The 24,303-nt window shown below is 48.0% G+C and overlaps 1 protein-coding gene across 1 annotated transcript in view; it reads right to left on the minus strand.

Moving 5' to 3' along the window:
* The window catches only part of CLMN (calmin), a 126,693-nt gene that overhangs the window by 17,786 nt on the left and 84,604 nt on the right, over nt 1-24,303 (minus strand). The window contains exons 3-10 of the mRNA XM_068991129.1: nt 23,414-23,509; nt 20,958-21,041; nt 18,209-18,301; nt 17,139-17,329; nt 14,927-15,120; nt 11,364-11,446; nt 4,905-6,548; nt 926-1,122 (exon numbers count right to left, since the gene is read on the minus strand). Coding sequence (XP_068847230.1) covers nt 926-1,122; nt 4,905-6,548; nt 11,364-11,446; nt 14,927-15,120; nt 17,139-17,329; nt 18,209-18,301; nt 20,958-21,041; nt 23,414-23,509 — 2,582 coding nt within the window. The remainder of the gene's footprint in view (nt 1-925; nt 1,123-4,904; nt 6,549-11,363; nt 11,447-14,926; nt 15,121-17,138; nt 17,330-18,208; nt 18,302-20,957; nt 21,042-23,413; nt 23,510-24,303) is intronic.

A 24,303-nucleotide genomic window follows, 5' to 3' on the forward strand; every position in this document is an offset into this window, starting at 1 on the left:
CTCTGTGGCCAGCATGGCTCACCCAGCACAGGCAACATGGGGTCACAGAAGGAGTGAGGACTTCTGACAGGTCTGAGTCCAAGACCCCCAGCTCTGGCATCTCCTAAGCTGGGAGGTACCCCCCAAGCTTCCCAATGATGCACAATCACACCTGCCTGCCTATCGAGGTGCCCACAAGAACTGATGAACCAATGTAACGGGAATGCCTGAATCCACCAGGGCTGGTACAAGATGATGGCAAATGTGATGATGAGTGATGATGGGGAGAGACCAGGGTCTTCTGACATTCAGTAGTTAAATATTTCCCCTGGGAATAATCCGGACCATCCAGCAGCCTCGGAGTGACAGAGCAGATGTGTGCTACAGGCTTCCTAGCAGTTTAAGTTCATTATCCTCCCTGCCTCCTCCTCCCCTCGGGTGAATCGACCATCCTTACTACCTTGGACCCAAGCTCGTGGGTGAAGCTGTCATATTAAAGTCCAGCTTCCATGCAACAGTGATAACTGGTTTCCTCCACGCATATGCAGTACATCCCTTCCAATTCTGTAAGATGCTCCTAAACGGCTAAGTTTGGTCTCTACCTACACTGACTGGTAGTTTTCATGGACTAAGGGTGGCAGGGTCAAGTCTATTACCTCTCATCCCCACCCCTACCTACGGTTCAGCCATCTCTCCGCTTGCTGCCCATTTCCACCCAGAGCTGCTGGGGGTGAGAAGAGAAGGTGAGGTGCAGGTCCTCCTGGTTTTGTGGGGAGGTCCTTGGGGGAGCCCAGGGGTGGGGAAGGAGCACTTTGTCTGAATCTGTTTCCCTTGCTGTCCAGCCCTGTCCCCGCATCCCCATCCAATCAGAAACCGGAAATGGGATGAGATTAGAGAGTAGCTCCCCAGGCAGGGGCTCTGGGGTGAGAAGATGTTAATAAAATACCTGGAAAGGACTTTGTGGTCACCGGTGTCTTCTTCCAGGTCATCTGAGGAGCGAACAGTTCCAGGTGCTACAAATATTGAGCTTTCTACGTGGTCCACATGTTTCCTTTTCTCCTTTTTTTTGCTGCTGATCGATTCTTCCATTACCTTTTCCTCTAAGGGGCTGGCTAAGTTTCCCGAGTTTGGGGATTCCTGGGACTGAACGACAAGACAACCAAATACAAGTCAGCATTTTATGTCGCGACGTGGAGTGCATGACACCACCCAGCAGCAACCCGCTCCACCTTCACTCCAAGGCCCAGCTAAGGTGTCCCCTCCAATCCTGCCGCTCCCGTGGGGTCCTTCCAGCACCGCCCGGTGTGGAGGAGAAGCCCGCCAGAATTCCTGCTCCCTGTGCAGAGTTTCAAATGCTCCAGACTGATGGATCAAAACCGCACGGGTTTTCCAGTCAGTTAAGACCTGGTTTCAAATCTTGGCTAAGTCAGTTATCTGACCTTGAGTAACTGACTTGATCCCTTTGATCCTCAGTTTCTCGGTCTGTCAAATGGGTATAATTATCAGCCTCTGATAAACTGCAGTTCCTATAAATGATGTCCCCCACAGCAGGCAATGGTTAGACCCTTCACACAACTGTCATCCACTTAAACAGAAGAACGGCTACTGGAGGCCACGTGAGCCGAGGGCTGGAAAGGTGGCCCCTGTGTTTGAGGAGGTGAGTCTTCACTGTGCTTTTAGACAAAGGTGGATGGCAGTGCAACCTCCGTTGCATTTACATAATAAGGAAGATTCTTTGACCGTCGACCCCACCAAGCTCTCTGAAACCCATGAGGAATGCTCTCACATGAAATTAAGAAGCGTGGGAATTGTTGGCGATACCTCTCAAGAATTCTGACAGGGGCTGGAAAAACTTGCTCAACAGGTATTCTAATAAGAGGATCAGAGCGGCCAGACCTGTGCGGCCCAGGAGAACAAAGCTCCCTGCAGAAATTAAACCCGCTCTCTGCAAGCTGAAACGCCAGTTCCTCCTCCATCATCAGTGAGCAGATGCTTCCTTTCTGAAAGGTGAGATGAGGAGAGGACTGATTTTCTTAAAGACTAGAAGCCAGAACTTGCCATTTTCCAGTCAGTTTAGAAGATAGTTTTCTTCTTTTCTTTTTAAAGGAAGGCCAGGTATGGGAGAAATTCTCCATCCATGTCATCCTCTGTCGGGAAACAAGACTCCCAGACCTCACCTGTCATCCTGGGCCTCACCACTTCCCCTCCCCCAGCCCTGCTCACTCACTGGGATCAAGGCCTGGGCTACATACTCTTGGGAGCCAATTACAAGGTGTGTTTGGGAAGAGTGGGCACCTGCTGGTCGGACGGGTGAGCACCGGAGGAAGCAGCCCAGTGATGAGCGACGCGGGGCGGGCGCCCACCCCGGAACCCAGAAATGCACGCTCTCCCCAAGCTCTCCTGCAGCTCAGCAAAAAAGAGATGCAAACCTAGATCTCCCGAAGCCCTTCCCAGTCCAGGGCTCTTCCAACCTTGTCCCAAACCATCTGTCCACACGCTGGCCACACACACAGGCGCAAAGCCTGCCTTTGGAAGCAGAAGATAGCCAAGTGCCTCATCTGCGTGTCCACACTCAGTCACTGGGGGAGACTGAGGCGCTCATTAGTCATTTTCCAGCCTTTTTTTTTTTTTTTTAATTTTCTTGGCTGTGCAGCAAGGCTGTGGGATCTTCCCCGACCAGAGACTGAACACACGCCCCTTGCACTGGAAACACAGATTCTTAACCTTTGGACCGCCAGGGATGTCCCCTCATTAGCCATTTTAAGTCACACAGAGGGGCAGAGAGGCAACTCAGGCCCTCTCCTCACCACCCACTTGGTCCCCTTTCTTTTGCCCTAAAAGAAATTTTCAGCCTCTAACAGTTCAGACAATCATCCCAGTTGCTGTTGTCATCTCCAACCTGGGGACCCTGAGACCTACTGAGGGGCATTTCCTACCCCACAAGATTTTTGGGGTCTCCCACAGGACAAGCCTGCTCTGACAGACAGCAGACGGCCAGGGAGGGGCAGGAAGGCAGGACTAGGCTCCTCTCCCTAGGGCAGAACAATGGCAGGCAGGTCGCTGGCACCTGTGAGCCACCCAGCCCAGCCCTCTTCTCCAGCCAAAGCCAGAGAATGGGTGCTCGGCCCCAAAGAACCGGTCGGGCCATGCTTGGCTTCTACGCCATCAGGGCCAGAGAACCCTGCCCCAACCCCAGCGCTCAGGCAGGGGCTCTCCTCCACTGTCTGGAGTTGGCAAAGCCACAATTGATGCTATCACTTTGGCCCATCTAAACCCTAAATGTCTGGTTTTTAAAAATTAATTAATGCATTGATTTGGCTGCTCTGGGCCTTAGTTGTGGAACACGAGACCTTTAGTTGCACCGTACGACCTTTTAGTTGTGGCATGTGGGATCTAGTTCCCTGACCAGGGATGGAAACTGGGCCCCTTGCATTGGGAGCTCAGAGTTCCAGCCACTGGACCACCAGGAGAGTCCCCTAAATGTCTTTTGTACACGCGCGTGCTCAGTCACTTCAGTGGTGTTTGACTCTGTGCAACCCTATGGACTGTAGCCCACCAGGCTCTTCTCTGTCCATGGGATTCTCCAGTCAAGAATACTGGGGCAAACTGTGTGTCCTTCTCCAGGAGATCTTCCTGACCCAGGGATCGAACCTGGGTCTCCTGCATTGCAGGCAGGTTCTTCACTGCTGAGCCAACAGGGAAACCTCCTAAACGTGTTTTCAGGTTACTCAGATTCCTCTTCTGCAGCCTCCCCAGAGAGCAAGGCTTTCTTGTTCCTCTGAACACTTCTGGGCCCTCACTGGATCCTGTCTTGACTCTCCATCACCTCAGGGTTTAATTTACCTGTCCTCACAGGACACCCCAAACCGCCATTCAGTGTACATTGACTGTGGCTTTGCAGGCTCTGTCGGGCTGGCCTCTGGAGCCCAGAGATGAATACACAAATACTCCCTCTTTACTGGGAGAGAAAATCATGATCCATGAGACTCAAAAAGAGTCCGACATGACTGAGCAACTGAGCATGCAAACACACACACACATACATACAAACACACACAAACAGGTGGTAGGCAAAGGCCTCCAGATAGGGGAGCAACTCCAGCAAAGCCTGGAGGCAAAGGAGCATCTGGGAGGCAGAGAAGAGGCAGGGGAAGGGTCCCCTGCACCCTCTCACCGCTCACTCTGGGGGCCCCTCTAGAGCTGCTGGGCCAGGTGAAGGCAGACTCGAGGTGGCAGACAGCGTATGCCCAGCTGCTCCAGCTCAGACGTGCGTGTCCCCCCCCGCCCTGTTTATACAACTCACTTCTAACAGCAGGAGCCAAACTATGGTGCCAAACAGATAACAGGCCTTGAAACATCACGGCTGGGGTCCAGTGTGAGGTCTGGCTTGGTTTTCCCGGCTGCTGGAGGAGGAGGGCCTGCAGTTGACTCGGTGCAGGAGAGGCAGAGCTCTGATCACTAATGAAAATGATTTCTGCTATCACTACGCTGGAACTCCCCCACCACCACCAAGCATGACCGCGGCTGATCTCCCGGGCAGCCTGTGGGCAGGGCCAGGACTACGGGGAGGCCAGAAAGGTGCCCAGGGTGCCAAACTGGACCTGTGTCCCTCTCAGGCGTTCACCTGGCCCTTTGCCTGAGCCTGGAGTGAATTTCTCCCTAAATTCTGGACCTGGGATGCCTGGGCGGGAAGCTGCATTTCTCTGTTTTATGGAGGAAGAAGGGAAGTTTAGGAGAAGGAAATGGCAACCCACTCCAGTATTCTTCCCTGGAGAATCCCATGGACAGAGAAGCCTGGCAGGCTACAGTCCATAGGGTCACACAGGGTCAGACCCGATTGAAGCGACTTAGCATGCACGCACAAGGGGATTTTGGAAGAAGCACAGAATTCCCCATGCAGGGTTCCCAACTCCATAGTCACGTACCTGATGGCCCTGCACGGGGACGCTGTCTTTGGCCTCCCTTTGCTGGTGGTCCTCAGGCGAGGGTTGGGGAGAGGGTTCTGAGGCAGGACTGGCATCTTCCACGATGCTGGCCTGGGGGAGGTCCTCGCCCAGCCCAGAGAAGCTGAAGCTGCTCTGGGAGGCCTCGGCCTCGTCGGCCTCGTCGGCCTCGTCTTCCCTGGCCCCCAGGTCCAGCAGATAGCCCTCCGGTTCTTCCAGGTCCATCTCTTCGTTCTTCAAATCCTCCGAGCCTTCCGCGTAAGCCTCCAAAACCGCCGCCAAGGGCACCTCATAATGTGGGTAGTAGAAAAGGTCATGGGGGATGACAGAAATCTTGGAGAGCGGGGGAGACGGCTTGAAGTCCAGGCCCTCCTCGCTGGGGCTGCGGAGGGTCTCCAAGCTGATGCTGCTGCTCGGCGGATTGGAAGGTAATTCTCCCCCGAGCCCCCGGAGGCACTCAGCTTCCCCTTCCTCCTCGCCTCGACGGCGGCGTCGGAAGGATTTGCGCTTGGCCTTCTCATACACCTCTGGCTTTTTATCCACCGGGGCCTCCTCAGGAGCCAAAGAATAGCCTTGGTCTTGGTCTCCAGGGTCCTTGTGAGGGTCAGGTTGGTCGAGCTTCACTGGGGCCTCATCCGAATCTGTCTTCTTGCAGGTGGATTTCCCTCTCTGTTTGCCCAGCCTCTCAGGGTGATCCTCTGACAGCTCCTCCTCTGCAGGTTTTTTCTCATGAGGCGAAGGAACCTCATTGAAAGCCTGGCTGGTGGAGGCAAAATCAATGAGGTCGCTGTTAAACTTTGAGGCTTTTAATGGTATGGCTTCGAAATAATCTTCTTTATCCATCGCTTCTACCGTCAGCAGCTTCACCTTGATCTCCAAGGCATCAGCCATAACGGTGTTCTCTCCCAAGGGTGAGGGGAGATGGCCTTCATCCCCAGGGCTGGATGCCCTCTCTGATGCCCCATTCCACGCGGGAGAGGTCCAGGAAGTCAGAGGATGACTGATCTCACCATCCACTGAGGACACGTCGCCAGGGGCCTCGTCGGAGGCTGCTTCCAGGATCTCTGGCGCCTCCCGTTTCGGCATTTCTTCAGCAATGTCAGCCTCCAAGACCTGTTCATCCTCCTTGGACAAGTCCCTGGTCTCTCCGGGGCTCCCTTCGAAGTGCAGGTCTACACTGTAGAAAGGGTCCTGACTGCAGGAGGCATCCTTGTAGGTGTCGGCCTCAAAGTGCACCGTCTTCTTGATTGGCAGAGAGTTGGACCTCCGGCTGTCCTTTAGGGATGATAGAATGGAAGATTCTGGAGCCGGTTCACTGGTGCTGTTGAGCTTCCCGGGGATCCCTTGGAGAACCTGCTCAATGATCTGGTTCATGAACTCGGAGGAGCTGTCCTCCAGCTCCTGGCTGGAAACGCCACGCAGGCAAGGTTCCTTCACATCCTCAGGCTTGTCACAGACGAAGACTTTGGAGGGAGGTGGGTGGCTGGCCTCGTGGTTGATGGTGTAGGCTCGCTCCCTGTCCTCAGTCAGAAGGAAGATGGCGCTCTCCTGTTCCGAAGGGGTTTCTTTGATGCGAACGAAGGTAGATTCGATAGGGGCTTCTTTGTCGGAATCCACAAAATCCTCCTGCCAAGAAACACAGGGCACCATGAAATTAGCAGTGTTTAAGTGCCACGTAGAGTCCCCTCTCAAAACACAAAAACAAACCAGCAAGAGCACTTCAGAATAAATGGAAGTGTTCTGATACCATTGTACATGGGCAAATGACTTGTTCCTGCTGAAATGTGAAACCATCAGATAAGTTAAAGAGAGGGTCATTTTCGAAGCTATGGCTGCAAAGACATCTCAATGTACTCAACTCTGGAGAAGGATGGGCCCTTTCTAAGCGAGGAGGTTGTCAGTGACCTCATACCTGTGGGCCACTGCCTGGTCTGGGTACAGAGAAGTGAACCCACCTAAGATAAGGAAAGAGCAGCTAAATCTTTACTGATTGTTGGGCTGGTGTGAGAGACTGAATCTGGAAGGGCCTCAAACGTGACAAACCACTTCTCTTCATATACTAGTTTTCCCACACAGGGATTCTTGTTAAGCACGGTGCTGCTGAACTATTTACAGAAGCCAAGACACAGAAGCAACCTAAGTGTCCATAGACAGATGAATGGATAAAGAGGATAAAAACGAATGACGTAATGCTATGTGCAGCAACATGAATGGACCTAGACGTTATCATATTAAGCAAAGGCACAGAAGGACAAATACCATATGATATCACTTATGTGTGTAATCTCAAATGTTACACAAATGGACTTATTTACAAAACAGAAACAGACCCACAGCCACAGAAAACAAACTCACAGTTTCCAAAGAGGAAAGTGGGGGAGGGATAAATTAGGAATTTAGGATTAGCAGATACAAACTACTGTATATAAAACAGACACGCAACAGGATCTACTTTATAACACTTAATATAGGGAACTATGCTGCTGCTGCGGCTAAGTCGCTTCAGTTGTGTCCGACTCTGTGCGACCCCAGAGACGGCAGCCCACCAGGCTCCTCCATCCCTGGGATTCTCCAGGCAAGAACACTGGAGTGGGTTGCCATTTCCTTCTCCAATGCATGAAAGTGAAAAGTGAAAGTGAAGTCGCTCAGTCATGTCTGACCCTCAGCAACCCCATGGACTGCAGCCTACCAGGCTCCTCCGTCCATGGGATTTTTCTAGGCAAGAGTACTGGAGTGAGTTGCCAGTATCTTGTAATAAACCATAATGGAAAAGAATATAAAAAAGAATATATATGTACAGAGATCCATATACATATATAACTGAATCACTTTGCTGTATAGCAGAAACTAACACATCACTGTAAAGCAGCTATATTTCAATTTTAAAAAAAAGATGCAGCTTAGAACAGGGCTGAAAGTAGAGAGCAAGCTTGGTGGTTTTGTAGTGCTTGGCTCCCAATGTACTGGTGGGGAGAGCGGATTGACCTCATTCTAAAACTAGCTGAAATCAGAGGGTTGAAATTAAATAAAACTGCAACAGAGCCCTTGTCAAGTTCTGAGAAGGTCAAAATGGTCAGCTCCTGGTCATAAGTCCTTGTTTGGGAAAGGGTTACATTCTCTGGGGGTGCGGGTGGGGGAAATATCATATACCTCATCACACATCAGCTATGGCATAAAACTAAAATTTTTAAGATACAAAGAAGCAAACAAAGAGCTCTATAATCAAGAGAAACATTAGTCATTAGAAGCAGACCCAAAGATAACCCAGGGTTAGAATTAGCATAAAGACCGTAAAACAACTGTTTAACCTACACTACAAGAAACACAAAGGTCATTCCTCAGGCTAAAAGGAAACAGTCACAGACGAAAGCCTGGATCTGGAGTGGGGGAATGAGACATACTTAAAACGGTACATATATGACTGATACAAAAGATGATCTTAAAAGTTTTCTTAAAAAGTCTCCTGCTTAAAGCAAAAATAATAACAAACCATGGGGAATTAACGTATACAATACTTTGACAAATGACAAGAACAGCAACAGGAAGGGAGAAGAAAAGTGAGTGGGATCAAACAGCTGCATATACAAAAATATATAAAATAACGTACCTATTTAAAATTGTACAATGAGGGACTTCTCTGGGGATCCAGAGGTTAAGAATCTGCCTTGCAATGCAGGGGATATGAGTTCAATCCCTGGTCAGGCAACTAAGATCCCACAGGCGGAGGGGCAACTAAGTGTGCAAGCCAGAACTACTGAGCCGGTGTGCTCTGGAGCCCGTGTGCCACAACTACCGAGTGTGCACATCACCACTAGAGTCCGTGCACCGCAACAAAGGATCCCGCATGATGCAGGGAAGGTCCTGATGCAGCCAATTAACAAACAAGTTACCTAGTGGTAATCCAAGGTAGACTGAGGTATGTTCAAGAAGAGTATTATAATCCCTAGGCAAACTACTAGAAAGATGTGGCTAAACAAACAGATGTGGCTAAAAAGCCAACAGAGGAGATAAAATGGAAACCAAAAAATAACTGAACAATCCAAAAAAAATGAGAAAGGAAGAACAAAGCAGCACAGAACAGACAGGACCAGCAGAAAACAATAAGACGGTTACATCTATGTAAATGGGCAGCAAATACACTGATAAAGTGACACGCTAATAATTCTTGTCAAAATGGATAAAAAATGAGAGCCAGCACTACCGTATTTTTACAAGAAACATGCTTTAAATATAAGCACACGCACACTGAAAGGAGAAAGATATTAATAGAAAATGATAAATCATACAAATACCAACTTATGACAGTTTCTATATTCCTATCAAATTTACTCCATGATGAAATAAAACAAAAATAAAATGATGACCTCAAAAAGAAACAACAATCCTTAATGTATATGCATTTATGGCATAGCTTCCCCACACACAAAGCAAAATCTGACACAACTGAGAACGATAAAGTCACAATCATAAGTCGGAGATTTTTAACTTCTCTCCGTCACACTCATTGATAGGAAAAGAAAAAAAAAAAAGGGCACCTCTCCAGAGTATTAGAACAGCATATTAACCAACTCAACCTAATTGGACTCCTGATGCTTTCACTGTACAAGACACATTTTTTCAAATGCATATAGAACATTTACCCTAATAAACCATATGTCAGGGCATAAAGCCAGGCACAGGGTCTGGCACATGACCAGAGCTTAATGAATATTTATTAAAGTGTACTACAGTCAGCTGAATTATTAAACTTAAAAAACAACGGTTTAACAGGAGTCTAGATCAGCTGGGATGCCTCATCTCTATCCCCTAGGGACGCAAACAGACTGTCCTGAGGTGACGCCCCATGCTGTGTGGGTCAGGGGGACTTTCCCCATGTAAATGGGCAAAAAATACACTTTCCCCGTGTGTTCTATCTTGCTTGACCCCTCCTTCCCCAGCCCCAGTCTCTGATTCCAGCACTAGGGAGATTCAAGTGTCAGATTTGCTGAATCCAAGCTATGACCTTGACTCACACACACATCATAAATTTTAGTTGATTTCAAACTCTGCCTAGGCTGAAGAGCTCAGAGCTAATAAAAGCCCCGGTCCCTAGTATTTCCGAATTTCATAATAAAGATTAAATTAAAGAATGACATTAATATCACCATTTTCTGAGCATCAGCTGTTGTGCGAACAGGACTTTACAATATCTATTTACTCTTCACATAACCCTGAAATTGTGGGTCATATTTCCATTTTACAGATGGCATCTCATACAGACAGGTATCAGAGAGATTAAGTAAACAGCTCAAGGTCACAAAGCTTCAAGTGGCAGAACTGACGTTCCAGCCCATGGAATGCCTGCTTCTAAAGCACCCTAGAAAGTGAACTGTGGTCCAGAAACAGATGGGAAACACACACATAGGAAGCCTGGAGAGGGTCTACCCTGGCTCTTCTGAGTTGTGCAAAATGGGGTCTCAGTTTTAGCCATATGTTGTAAGGAATCTAAATGCCTGAGCTTTGGAACCACAGAGAACTGAGATCAAACCCCAGCTCTGCACTTGGCAGCTGGGTAACCCTGGAGAGGTCTTTAATCCTCTTTGAGCATCCATTTTCTCTTCTGCAAAATGAAAATAATGATATAGAGTCAAGTGGGATTGCAGGGGTGGCAGTCAGCCCAGAGACGCACAGGATGCTGACCTGACAAGCCTCCGGCTAAAAGAGCAGCCTGTCCTTCCTGTGAGTATTAGTTCTGTACGATTTTGGGTTTTTTTTTTTTGGCGTAGGGGGAATCTAGTATTTCTAACTACCTGAAACAACAATGTGTTTGTTGACTTGTGACCTGTTTTCTCAACAAAGCTACACAAGGTCGGGGACCTCATTTACTGTTAAGCTTCCCTGAGCCAGCCATGGGTTTTCTAATAAAGTAATGTTCCAATAAAATCAATAAAGGACTATTGTTACTGTTGTGATCATTATTATTATAATCCCAGGCTTGTGCATGGGTTGCCTAGAGGTTCAACAGAGTCTTGACAACTTCTAAAAGGTCTGATTTTGCTCCAAAAAATCAGTCACTAAGTATGCTCAGATTCTAAAAATTAAAAACGTGTGCTTGGTCATTGTCTTTAAAATTATTTCACACTCCGATAAAATCTGGTAGACTGCTAAATGTCCCATCTGACATCTAAAAAATCAAGTAGCTGATTCATATAACAAGCGGGCATCTCTTCTAATCCTAAAAGTTTGGGATGGGGAGAGGTTTATGAGAGGTGTGCCTGACTTCCCATTCTGCTTTTTAATGGCGCACACGTTGGCTATGATTTTGAAATGAAAATGTGGCAAGGCACATGAGATCGAGATTCAATTATTACAGCTGCCACACAGCTCAAACACCAGCTTCATCTCATGGTCAGCTGATGGAATTGTACAGTTTCTGAATTATAGGTAAGAAAACAGACATACGGCTTCCAGCTCCGGGAAATGTTCTAGAAACTGAGCCACGTAAGTCACGATGGACTGTTCATCTGGTGTGTCAACCATGATGTCTGTTAAGAGAAACAAAGGAGTTAGAAGGACATGCAAACCACAGGTTTTATTTTATTTATTTTTACTTTTTAAAAATGTTTCCAGCTTTATCAAGGTATAATTGACAAATAAAAATTGTATATATTTAAGGTGTACAACATGATCGTTTGACATACATAGGCAGTGCAAAACGATTCTCACAACTGAGATAATACACACATCCATCATCTCACATAGTTACCTTATTTTGACGTGCTGAGAAAACTTAAGAGCTACTCTTTTAGCAAATTTCTAGCAGACAATACAGTGTTATTAACTATAGCCACTATACTGTATGTTAGACTTGCCAGAACTTATGAAAGTTTGTACGTTTCCCTACTTTTTCCACTCCACTATCAACCCCCAGCTCCTGGTAACCACCATCATACTCTCTGGTTCTATGAGTTTGACTCTTTTAGGTTCTACATATAAGTGAGATCATGTAGTATTTATTTTTCTGCGTCTGGCCTATTTCAGCATAATGTCCTCCAGGTTCATTCGTGTTGTTACAAACGGCAGAATTTTCTTCTTTTCATGGCTGAATGATATCTCATTGTATATACATGGCATTTTCTTGATCTATTCATCCACTGATGGACACTTAGGTTGTTACTATGCTTTCAGTTCAGTTCAGTTCAGTCGCTCAGTCGCTCTTTGCGACCCCATGAATCGCAGCACGCCAGGCCTCCCTGTCCATCACCATCTCCCGGAGTTCACTCAGACTCACGTCCATCGACTCCGTGATGCCATCCAGCCATCTCATCCTCTGTCGTCCCCTTCTCCTCCTGCCCCCAATCCCTCCCAGCATCAGAGTCTTTTCCAGTGAGTCAACTCTTCTCATGAGGTGGCCAAAGTACTAGAGCTTCAGCTTTAGCATCATTCCTTCCAAAGAAATCCCAGGGTTGATCTCCTTCAGAATGGACTGATTGGATCTCCTTGCAGTCCAAGGGACCCTCAAGAGTCTTCTCCAATACCACAGTTCAAACGCATCAATTCTTCGGTGCTCAGCCTTCTTCACAGTCGAACTCTCACATCCATACATGACCACAGGAAAAACCACAGCCTTGACAAGATGGACCTTAGTTGGCAAAGTAATGTCTCTGCTTTTGAATATACTATCTAGGTTGGTCATAACTTTCCTTCCAAGGAGTAAGCGTCTTTTAATTTCATGGCTGCAGTCACCATCTACAGTGATTTTGGAGCCCAAAAAAATAAAGTCTGACACTGTTTCTACTGTTTCCCCATCTATTTCCCATGAAGTGATGGGACCATATGCTTTAGCTACTGTGAGTAAAGCTGCAGTGAACACTAGTGTGCAGATATTTCTTCAAGACTGCAATTTCCTTTCCTTTGGTTTTGTTTGTTTGTTTGGGGGGTTGTCTGGGGTTTTTTTTTTTGGCTGCACTGTGCAGCTTATGGGATTTTAGTTCCCTAATCAGGGATTGAACTCGTCCACAGCAGGGAAAGCACCAAGTCTTAACCATTGGACCACCAGGGAATTCACAAGCTTGTCTCCTTTAAATTTAATTTCCTTTGAATATATGTTCAGCAGAAGGTTTGCCAATACTTTGGCCACCTGATGCGAACAGCCTACTCACTGGAAAAGACCTTGATGCTGGGAAAGACTGAAGGCAAAAGGAGAAGGTGGCAGAGATGAGATGGATGGATAGTCATGTTCATGACTCAATGGATATGAACTTGGGCAAACTCTGGGAGACAGCGAGGGACAGGGAAGCCTGGCGTGCTGCAGTCAATAGGGTTGCAAAGAGTCAGACATGACTGAGTGACTGAACAACAACAGAGAGTTTGCTGGATCACATGATTGTCTTTTTTAATTTTTTGAGGGCTCTCCATGCAGTTTTCCATAAGAGCTGAACCAGTTCACATTTCCACAACAAGAACAGAGTTTTCACATGGGATCTTGGGATGCTTGACGGTGAGGGATCCCACAGACCAGGGAGGTTTTTTCTCTTTATTTCACATGTCAGGAAATTTAAGCCTTTTAAGTGAAGGGGGACGATTTGAGTAGTGAAGCCTCACACTTGGCTGATGAGCAGAGAAGCTGGGATGGAGAATCCAAGACTCCTTGCACCCAAGATTCTGTTATTCCCTGCTGGCCAAGTCCCTCCCTGTGAGCAGTCGGTTCCCGGCCCATCCCATCCGTGAGTCTGTTGAGCTGAGACCCTTACACACTGCCGGAGAGAATCCTAAATAAGCCTGACCTACGTGGAATATGATTTGATAGAGATAGAAAGTGAAAGTGAAGTCGCTCAGTCGTGTCCGACTCTTTGCGATCCCATGGACTGTAGTCTACCAGGCTTCTCTGTCCATGGGATTTTCCAGGCGAGAGGACTGGAGTAGGTTGCCATTCCCTTCTCAAGGGGATCTTCCTGACCCAGGGATCAAACCCAGGTCTCCTGCATTGCAGGCAGACACCTTACCCTCTGAGCCACCAGGGAAGCCCCTTTTGATAGAGATAACCAAGTGCCTTAAAAAGGTGTGGACTTTCTAGCTGCATCATTCCACAGATGAGACATGGTCCTGGAGGAAATGATCTGAGATGCACACGGAACTCTATCTTATAAGATGTTCACTACAGCATTATATACAAGACTATTCCAAAACAACCTCAACATCTACCAGTGGTAAAGAGTTAAGTACACTTTGGTATGCCCACTAGATGAACCATTATGCAGCCAATAAAAACATAATGAAGACATCCTAGCAGCATGCAAAATATTTATGTCACAATTATAATGTTTAAGTTAAAAGAAGGAAGATACACGTTATGTGGTACCCTGGATGGGAGGGGAGTTCGGGAGAGAACGGATACATGTATATGTATGGCTGAGTCCCTTTGCTGTGTGCAGCTGAAACTATCACAATATTATTTGTTAATTATTTGCTAACCAGTACAAAATAAAGGTTTTTTTAAAAACCTTTTTTTAAAAAAAAAAGTAGAAATGCTTGTTTAATACAAAAGAAAGTAGTAGAGGTGGAATATAAAAAAATCTAAATTATACGAGACATCTTGACAATTAAATAGCAAAATGGGTAGTAATGGGAAGAAGCACAGGGGCCTGCAGGCTGTGAACTTGGTTGGTAGCTATGCAGATGTTCACATGTGATTATCACAGAATCACAAAAATGCATGTTTGTTTCATGCATTTTTGTACATGTCTGTTATATTTCACAATAAAAAAAGTTCTAAAAGCCTTAAAGAAAAAAAAAAATGGAAGAGACAAAGTCATACATACCCTGAATGATCCCAATTACGTTAAAAAATTGTATTGAGATATAAGGAAAAACACTGGGGAAATGATGTCAGCGGCAGGAATATAGGAGATATAAAAATGACTTCATTAGATGTTTCTGTATTCTCCAGAATTTCCACGTGGACAGAAGGTGTTACAGGTTAAAAATAAACTATGAAGAAAGAGAAGAGAGAGGACCACAGCTACCTTCTGGCTCCAGGAGCCTGGGGATGTGAAGGGCATCGTGAGCGATGCTGAAAGCCTTCTCCAGATTCTCCCGCATGGAGTCTTCCAGCGCCTGCTTCATGTCCACCAGGCTGGGGTCGATGGCCTTGATCACAGCCAGGAAAGCCAGCCCGCTCCGCCAGCTGCCTGCAAAGTCCTGCACCGCCACGCCATACCTGAAGGGAAGTAGCAGCCGCAGGGCAGACGGGTAAATAGACTCAGGGATGCCTCGCTGGCCTCCGAGTGGGGCTGGGAGCTGCTGACCTGGCGAGGACTAGATGCCCCGGGCCCTGAGTATCAGGACAGCTGCACTGACCCATCCGTGTTTCCATTTCCGGACAAACCGAACAGGAAGATTATGTCGCACAAGGAGACATAACAGGAACTTGAGTTCCCCCTCCCAGATAGATACATAAAGCCTTCATTTAACACATGATTCCTTTTATCAGTGATCTTTGAAATGCAGCAAACACGGGTGTGTCATGTCATAAAATGGAGCCAGAAAGTTCATGTTCACACCCCGGCTACCCCTCTGTGCTTCCAGCACTGTGGCCTTGGGCAGATCACGCACCTTCTTAGCCTCGAATCTATAAAACAGAGCTGTCACGGGGAAGTATTAGGTTGAACCCGCCCCCAGAGTGGCTATACCACGTGGACCACGTGTGATGTAGGTGCCCCACAGAAGCCACTCAGTAAGTGCTAGCTAATGTCATGATTAGTAGAAATAAAACTACAACTTTAAAAATGACAAGGAGAGGTCTTCCTGTATTAATTTCCTTTAGACTCCATCCCTCGAGAGCCCCTCTTCCTGCTGCCAATTTCCCTCCTGGGGTCACTGAACGCTCTTGAAAAAACACAAATATCTTTTTATTTAGATATTTATGGAGATTCATAAGAAGTTGCAAAAGCAGTACAAAGAGCCCTTGGTACACATCATCTGCTTCCCTCTACACAGAGTCTTATGTTACAGGCGAGTGTCATCAGAACCAGACACTGATGTGGGTCCAGGGCTACGAGCCACAGATGAGCCAGGGCTATAGCCACGTACTAGGATTCCATCCATTTCACTGTCACAGGTGTGGCAGAAGCGCCAGGGCACTTTGTCTCAAGCACCTATTCCTGTGACCCCTGCCACAGTGGTCATACAGACTGTCTCCCCTGAAATACCCTTCCTCTCCGTTACAGTCACCCTAACTCCTGGCGACAAGCTCACTTTTGATTTATTTTAAAACAACATTTAATGGTTGTTCACATGAATCAACTCTATCATCAAAACCCTTAATCAAAACCCCCAAGATCTAACCTCCCTCCCATCTGTTATTTTTCCTGCCACCTTTTATCTCCATATACGGGGAAGATGGGATCTGATGCTAAGTGCTTATGAAGTGCTGGTACTCTGCCTTCACAGAGTTTATTTCATTTAACCCTAACTATCCCATAAGGGGGTGAGTAGTAAGTCACCATCTTATAGGTGCAGCATAGAGAGGAAACTGACGCAGCATGTCTTCCCAATCTGGCAGGGGTTAAACACAAGTCCAAGGATTTGGTTCCAGTTCACCTGTCTCGGTGTTGGGAGGGCCAGACCTGACTCTGATAGGTTGCAGCCTTGATTGCTACTTGCTTTTAAGTAGGTACAGACCCTGAAAGATACCCAGAAGCTTAATAATAAGCGTGCTAAGTTGCTTCAGTCGTGTCCGACTCTTTGTGACCCCATGAACTGTAGCCCGCCAGGCTCCTCTGTCCTTGGGATTCTCTATGCATGAACACTGGAGTGGGTTGCCATGCCCTCCTCCAAGGGATCTTCCTGACCCAGGGATCAAACCGGCATCTCTTATGGTCTTCTGCATTGAAAGGTGGGTTCTTTACCACTAGCACCACCTGGGAAACCCATAATAATAAACATGTCCATGTTCCTAGGATCCAAGGGCCAACCCCACTTAGGGATTTAAAGTGGTGAAGGCCTCTTGGATTTCTATCCAAATTCTCTCATCAGATTTCTGCAAACCAAACACTGAGCGAGTACAGTTTTGTGTGCAGACACAGAAAGGACAGAATTCCCTGTTCTGAGAGTCTACATGAAGCGCTGGCATGTAACGGACACAGAACGGAATACATGGTGATGCCCCCTTCCTCTGCCCTCCTCCCTCTGCCTGGTAGCAGCACGGGGTGCTGGGGAGCAGGGCATGGGGCTTACTTCCTCGTTTTTCTCTGCACCCAGGCCAACAGCGTCCTGATGGCTTTCCTCTGGTCCTTCACCGAGATTGCCACGCTCCTCTCTGCGGTGGGTGTGGGTGGGAAGGAGGAGTCTGAGTCTGTGCCCCCTGAGCCGGGTGACAGGCTAGAGGATGGAGAGTTTCTGCTGAGGTTGCCCGTGAGCTCTTTAATCTGGAAGGGAAATGACATTTCAGACCCAGGAGGCAGACCCAGCATGGGCTCTCTTGGACCCCGGCTGGAGGGATCAGCTCACGCAGAACTGATTACTCCTTCCTGAGGGTTGTGTGTCGGTACTCATGATGGCCAGGCTGTTTTGTGTGGCTTGTGGTGCATGCAAGGGTGCTTAGCAGGCAGAATCATCTCTTCCTGGAGTCTGTCTAGCTCTGAGCAGAAGCTGCTGATGAAGGCCTCCTGACCTGGTTCCATGGTGTACATCATTTTACTCTTGGGAGAGCTATTAAATAGCGAGCCATAATTTTCTCTTTCAAAAGAGGGGGATTTTAGAAGATGAACTGTTAGCTTGCTCCCTCCTATTCAGGGAAAAGAACTTGAGCGCAACTTGAAGTAACCCCTTCACACTCCAGCCCCAGACTCCGTCCTTTTTCTATAAAATCTGCATTTTCAGACAGATCCTGAGGGTGTGAAGGCTGCAAGGTCTCCCCTGTTACATACGCCTCTTCCTAGAGCTGTCTTTGTAGAGGCTTTCTAACCATCTCTTATGAACACTTGTCATGTTAGGAGAGTAACTCTACCTAGTTCAATTTTTGGCTGGAAGTATTTCCCTGGCTCTTGGGACCCTTCAGAAGAAAACTACTTTTCCAAGGAAATATTTAACTCTTCAAGTCCCAAGAGAAGAACAGAGCTCACATGACTTTTAGAATCAAAGGGACTCAAAATCTTTAGCAACCAAGACTCCTCTGGTTCTTTTCTAGGAAAGAGAAAAGGCAAAATCTGTCAGAAACGAAATCTCACTGTCTCCCGTGATCCGGGCCCCATTCCTGTATTGGTGGAGATGACTGATGTTATGTTATGGGAAAGAAGTGATTTTACCTGGAAGAAGAGGATTATGTTCCAAATCAGCCCAAGAACCAAAGAGGGGTTGCCATCTGCTATTTCTGCTGCGTCAATGCTAACCAGCTTTACCTGGAGAGAAGCAATGTATGAGCTTAAAGATGGGGTCCAATTAGGTTGCAACACATTATTTCCTGATGCCCTTGTGGGCCTGTTTCTCTTTCTTACCTGTGCTGTCTGGTGATGCCACAGGACACCTCTCGGGGACCCCAACATGCAAAAGTGTACATAAGTGTGTCTAATAAACAGTATATAGTACTTCCCATTGTCAGACACTAATTCTTGGAGTATTAGCTCTGTTTATTTTCACAACAACCCCACAACACAGATTCTTCTATTATCTCTGTATTTCGGGTGAAGAAATTCCAGAGAGGTCAATGGAAAGTGCCCAGGACACACAGCTAGTAAGAGAGACATCTTTTTCCAAGAACAGATGGTACATGCCCAGGGTCTGTCTGCATGCTACACTAACACCACCAAACTTCCAGATTTAACATGTCTTTGGACAAACACAGAGTACTGACATCAACGATCATGGCCATGATGGCTAAGACAGTTCAGTTCAGTTGTTCAGTTGTGCCTGACTCTTTGCGACCCCATGGACTGCAACACGCCAGACTTCCCTGTCCATCACCAAGTCCTGGAGCTTGCTCAAACTCATGTCCATCGAGTCGGTGATGCCATCCAGCCATCTTATCCTCTGTCATCCCCTTCTCCTCCTGCCCCCAATCCCTCCCAGCATCAGTATCTTTTCCAATGAGTCAGTTCTTCACATCAGGTGGCCCAAGTTTTGAAGCTTCAGCTTCAGCATCAGTCCTTCCGATGAATATTCAGGACTGATTTCCTTTAAGATTGACTGGTTGGATCTCCTTGCAGTCCAAGGGTCTCTCAAGAGTCTTCTCCAACACCACAGTTCAAAAGCATCAATTCTTTGGTGCTCAGCTTTCTTTATCGTCCAACTCTGACAGGGAAGTTGGAGTTGGTGATGGACAGGGAAGCCTGGCATGCTGGAGTCCATGGGGTCGCAAAGAGCTGGACACAACTGAGCGACTAAACTGAACTGAACCAATTCACCCGTTTAAAGCACACAATTCCATGGTTTTTTAGCGTTACCATAATTTTAGTGCACTTTCATCACCTCAAAAAGAAATCCTGTATCTTTTAACTGTCACCTGTCTCATCTCCCAATTCCTCTCAACCGTGAGCATACACTCATCTGTCTTCTGACTCGAGCGATTTCCCTGTGCCAGACGTATCACAGGAATGTTTTAGAAGAAGTGGTCCTTTTGGTCCAGCATCTTTCATAATGTTTTCAAGTTTCATCCACACTGAGGCTTGTATCAACACTCCATTCTTTCTCATGGTGGAATAATATACCACTGCACGGGCAGACCATGCTTTATTCATCCCTCTGTGGGTTGCTCCCACCTTTGGGCTACTATGAATGATGGTGCTTTGAACTGGGCCATGCCCTTTGGTCACCACCGTCTGAACCGCCTCCTAGGTCAGGTCTTTCCCCACAGTGTGGGAGGCAGAGCCCACCTCCCTCTTCAAAAGCCAAAACCGCTTTTCTCCACACTTGGCAGCCAGGACATGGGCGACGATGCAGGCTAATCAGCCCAGGCCTTTGAAGTTGAATGAGTGACGCTGAGAGTTCCTTCCAGGGGCTGTGGGAGTGGGGGCAGAGGGACAGGGTAGTGACAGCTGTGCCCACGTGGGTCCTTGTGTTCAGAGGGGGCGGGGCTCTGCAGTGGTCCTGGCGTTTAGCAGTCTTGGGCTCCATCCCTGATTCCCCGGGCTTTGAAGTCACCCTGTGACTTCTTGGCATCCTTTCAGTACATTCCTTTGCTGCTGAAATCAGCCCAGATTAGGTCCCCTCATGACCCAGGAACGCCAGACAAACAGCACTTTGTGATGCCGTCCTACTGTACATGCCGACGTGTTAGGTGAGCTGAGGGCTTTTCACCCAGAGTAACTGATGAAACTTAATGAAAGGGGACCTTCGGATGTATCTCTCTGGGACCATTCCCTCCCATTTTTGAAGGACACAAAGCAGAGTTCAAAACACACAAAAAAGGCTAATTTAAGTCTGGAAAATTCTATCAAAGAGGACAGAATTACGTGATTTTCCTCTGGCTCAGTTAGCCCCCTTCCTTCCTTGCTTCTGCCATATTCCGAGTGCTAAGAACAAGTTTTACACCCTGGCATGCTCACTGTACTCTTTTTAAAATTAGGGGTAATTGCTTTACCATGTCGTGATGGTTTCTGCCATACATCAACCTGAATCTGCCATGGGTATACATATGTTCCCTCGCTCTTGAACCATGTCCCACCTCCCACCGCATCCCACCCCTCTAGGAGTCACAGGGCCCTGGCTCTTCACTGTACTCGCGTCCCCCAAAGTGCAAAGGAAAACGTCAACTAAATTCTGAACCCCTGAGAGCCACTCAGCATTTCCGCCCTTCCCACGCCCAGGCATCCACCGGAGTTTTCATCCTGAAGGAGCTGGAGGGGCGGGTGGGCAAGGAATCAGGGACTGCGTCTCGCCTGATGGATTAGCTGTATCTCGACTGATGGAGCTCCGTTAACATTTCAACTTGTTCCATCTGACTGTCTTAGCAAGGACCCCTTTGCCCGTGTCTCTTGTGACCAGCACTAGACTTCAAATCATGTCTTTCTTTTTGTCTCAGGGAAGGCTCTGTGAACAAGATGTGTTTCAGATACTTACATTGCTATCTTCCAAAAACTTAAGTGCTTTCGCTATGTTGTTTAACCGAAAAATACGATGGGATGAGGATTTGTACTCGTGCAGCTGTAACACAGAACAGGACAACACAAGCAGTTAAGCCCAGACAGGCACTCGGGTCCCGGTGGTAACACTGGACGCGCTTGTCTTTTTCTTTACCTTTTTCACATGAATCTCAAGAGAAGGATGGGGCTCACAGCAGAGCCTGCATGGACCACATCCAAACCCATGCACGGGGCCCTGGGATACACAACCGTAGTCTCAGGGGTCCCCAAGGGTCGCCTTATTTATGGTTTCTGGGACCAAACTCACTTGTGTTCGTGAGGGAGGGGAACCCAGGGGTTAAATAGGGAGCAGATTTGTGAGATTTCCCTCTCTGACCCAGCTCCTGGCTTTTGATACGCCTCCCTCCCCCAGAGACCATCGGTGACATGCTCTCCTCTCTGCGCTGATGCTGTTTGTCAAGGCAGAGAGCGCCAGCCGGGAGCGTCACCCACAGCCACTAAATCATCCAGCAAACCCTCCCCGGAGGCCACAGATGTTTCTGTTTTCTGGCCAAGGGCTTGGTGGACATGTGTCCCACATCAGAGAGACAGAGGGAGAGAGAGATGGGGACAGAGACAGAAACACAGAGAGACAGAGACACCAGGAAAGAGACAGACACAGAGAGACACAGAGAAACCCAAAGAGGAAGAGAGAAAGGGGCTTGCAGAAGCAAGAACTCTGACAATGCTCGTTGCACACGCTAGGAGCACCGGCAGAGGAAACTCATCCTGAAACGGAAGCCCGCCCCTGCCCCTTTGGGTGAGTGCTTCACACTAACAGGCAAGCCAGTGGGTATCCCTTGCACACGGTATGAACTGCCAGGTGAGCTCACAGGTGAGGTCTTGGCTGTTCTCAGCTGGATTCCCGGATCAAACACTCCCAACAGAGCCTCCCTTCCCACTGAGGCTATAGCAGCTCCCAATCAGTGCGCAGGCAACAAAGTGGGAGCCTGGGCTACTGGCAACACAGAACCAGGGACTAGAATATGCTTTTTCAGGAAGCCTTTTGAGGACTATGCTGCCAGCCCACAGTGAGATCTGTCAAGAAACCAAGTACTCTTTCTACCACAGTGGGTCTGCCCTTCATGAGAATTCATTCATGTCACTTGGTACAGCCCCCTTGGGGGTGGCTACTGGAAAAAGAAAGGCAAGAAAGAGGTGAGGGGTTGCGTAAGACTCCAGCTGCCTTAGAACTGAGAACTGAAGCTGGAGCTCTTGATTTTAAACCCAGAGTTAAGAGCAAACCCAGAGAGGTCTGCATTGGCTGAACTGTGGTTTGGTAGAACTGGGGCACTTTCATATCACTACACTGAGCACTACAGAGACACTTTCATATCAGCCACACTGGGTCATGTAGGCCAATCAAACACTGGACTCTAGAGCCCGTTTCTCAAAATTGACACCTCTGGTACTCTAACCAGATCCTTGGACCCCCCTCCGCCATCAAGGAATATCTGGCAGTGCCTGGGGACATTTTTGGTTGTCACACCTGCGGTGCTACTGGTATCCAGTGGATAGAAACCAAGGATGCTGTCACACATCCGGCACTGACCAGGTCAGCCAATGCAGGGGACACGGGTTCATTCCCTAGTTTCGGGGAGGATTCCACATGCCTCGGAGCAACTAAGTCCATGCACCACAGCCACTGAGCCCATGCTCTAGAACCCCTGAGCTGCAACTCCTGGAGCCGACGTGCCCTAGAGCCTGTGCCCACAGTAAAAGAAGCCACCGCAATCAGAAGCCCGAGTACCGCAACTAGAGAAAGCCTGCGTGCAGCAACGAGCACTCAGTGCAATCAACTAAATTATAAATTCAAAATGAAACAGAACAAAATGCCAACAGCGCCAAAGATGTTAAACACTGCACGGTGCATCGGGGCAAGAGGACTGACGTGCACAAATCAGACAAGGCAACGTGGAGCGCTTTGGCAAAGATCCAAGTTGGAATGAACCTCAAGACCAGCTGGTTCAATTCAGTTTCAGCCATAGTCACAAGAAGGTTCTAGAATTCTGTATATCTAGCTTTAGCCACGGGGTGAATTTATAGAATCTGGTTGATAAGATGTCTTTCTCGTCTTCCTGAATCTTAGCTCTTATTCTAATTAACTGAATGGCTGGCCAGCTAAACACTCCTGATCCAGTTAACATCTTCAGCTTTGGACTCACAGAAAACATGGGGTATTTGTTGACTTGCTAAGGTATATTTGCTTAGTTATACATGATTATATCAGCCTTAGTCGCTGAGAAAGGAATGTCGCCCTCCTAAGTGTCCCATCACAGGAACTTATGGATGGCCAGGTATATGCACAGACATAGAGAACTGTATGGAAAAGCGCTACGGGCAGTGTTTTCGTTTAATTTTTACCTCCTCCCAACCCTTCTGGAACATACGTACCAGATTCCGCCCAGACAGGACTTCCAACAAAGCCATTAGGATTTTGCCATCTTGTATATCGATGAATAAATCTTTAACTTCTAGAGGTGGGTTGCACTGTGGAAGAGGGGGAAAGAAAGTGGCAGATCAGTACGGGCATCCGAGGAGGTAGTAACCCTCTCTCCCTGGAGATGGCGCTGCATAGGCAGGGGTTGTGCTGGGGAGCCCCCGAGGAGGCTCCGGGTGGAAAAAGCCAGAAGCCCACTGCTTTCCTCTCTGACCTGGGGAGGTCTGAGGGACACCACGTCCTGTGCACCCAGAGCTTGTCTAGGTGTGGCCTGGAGTCCGTGGGGCCAGCAGGAGCCTGTTGGCCAGCTGTCCCAGCACAGGGCTTTGCAAACCATGCTCCCCGCACCCTAGGCTTCAGCACAGCAGCTTCAGGGACCCCTATTGCGGGGGGCGGTTCCAAAAGGAGACTAACCCACTGCATTTCTCTGCCATCAGCTCTTACTGGCCTTTATTTAGAGTTCCAGGTAAGAACTCTATGCTTGCAGAAAGGCTTCTGTTGACTAAACAAACTTGATAAACATTTTAATGCAGGATGGTTAGGACTTACTGAATCTTGGGGGCAAGGGGCCAAGGGCCAGGAACCTGCATTCTTAATTACCACCTCCCTCCCGCCCCACTAGCATGAATGGAGCTCCCCTGGTGGCTTAGTGGTAAAGAAACCACCTGCAATGCAAGAGATGCAGGTTCAATCCCTGGGTTGGGAAGATCCCTGGAGGAGGAAATGGCAACCCACTCCAGTATTCTTGCCTGGGAAATCCCATAGACAGAGAAGTCCGGCGGGCTACAGTCCACGGGGTCATGGAGTGTTGGACACAACTTAGCAACTAAACAACAACAACCAC

This window comes from Capricornis sumatraensis, chromosome 19 (assembly GCF_032405125.1).
Source record: "Capricornis sumatraensis isolate serow.1 chromosome 19, serow.2, whole genome shotgun sequence".
Classification (NCBI taxonomy): Eukaryota; Metazoa; Chordata; class Mammalia; order Artiodactyla; family Bovidae; genus Capricornis; species Capricornis sumatraensis.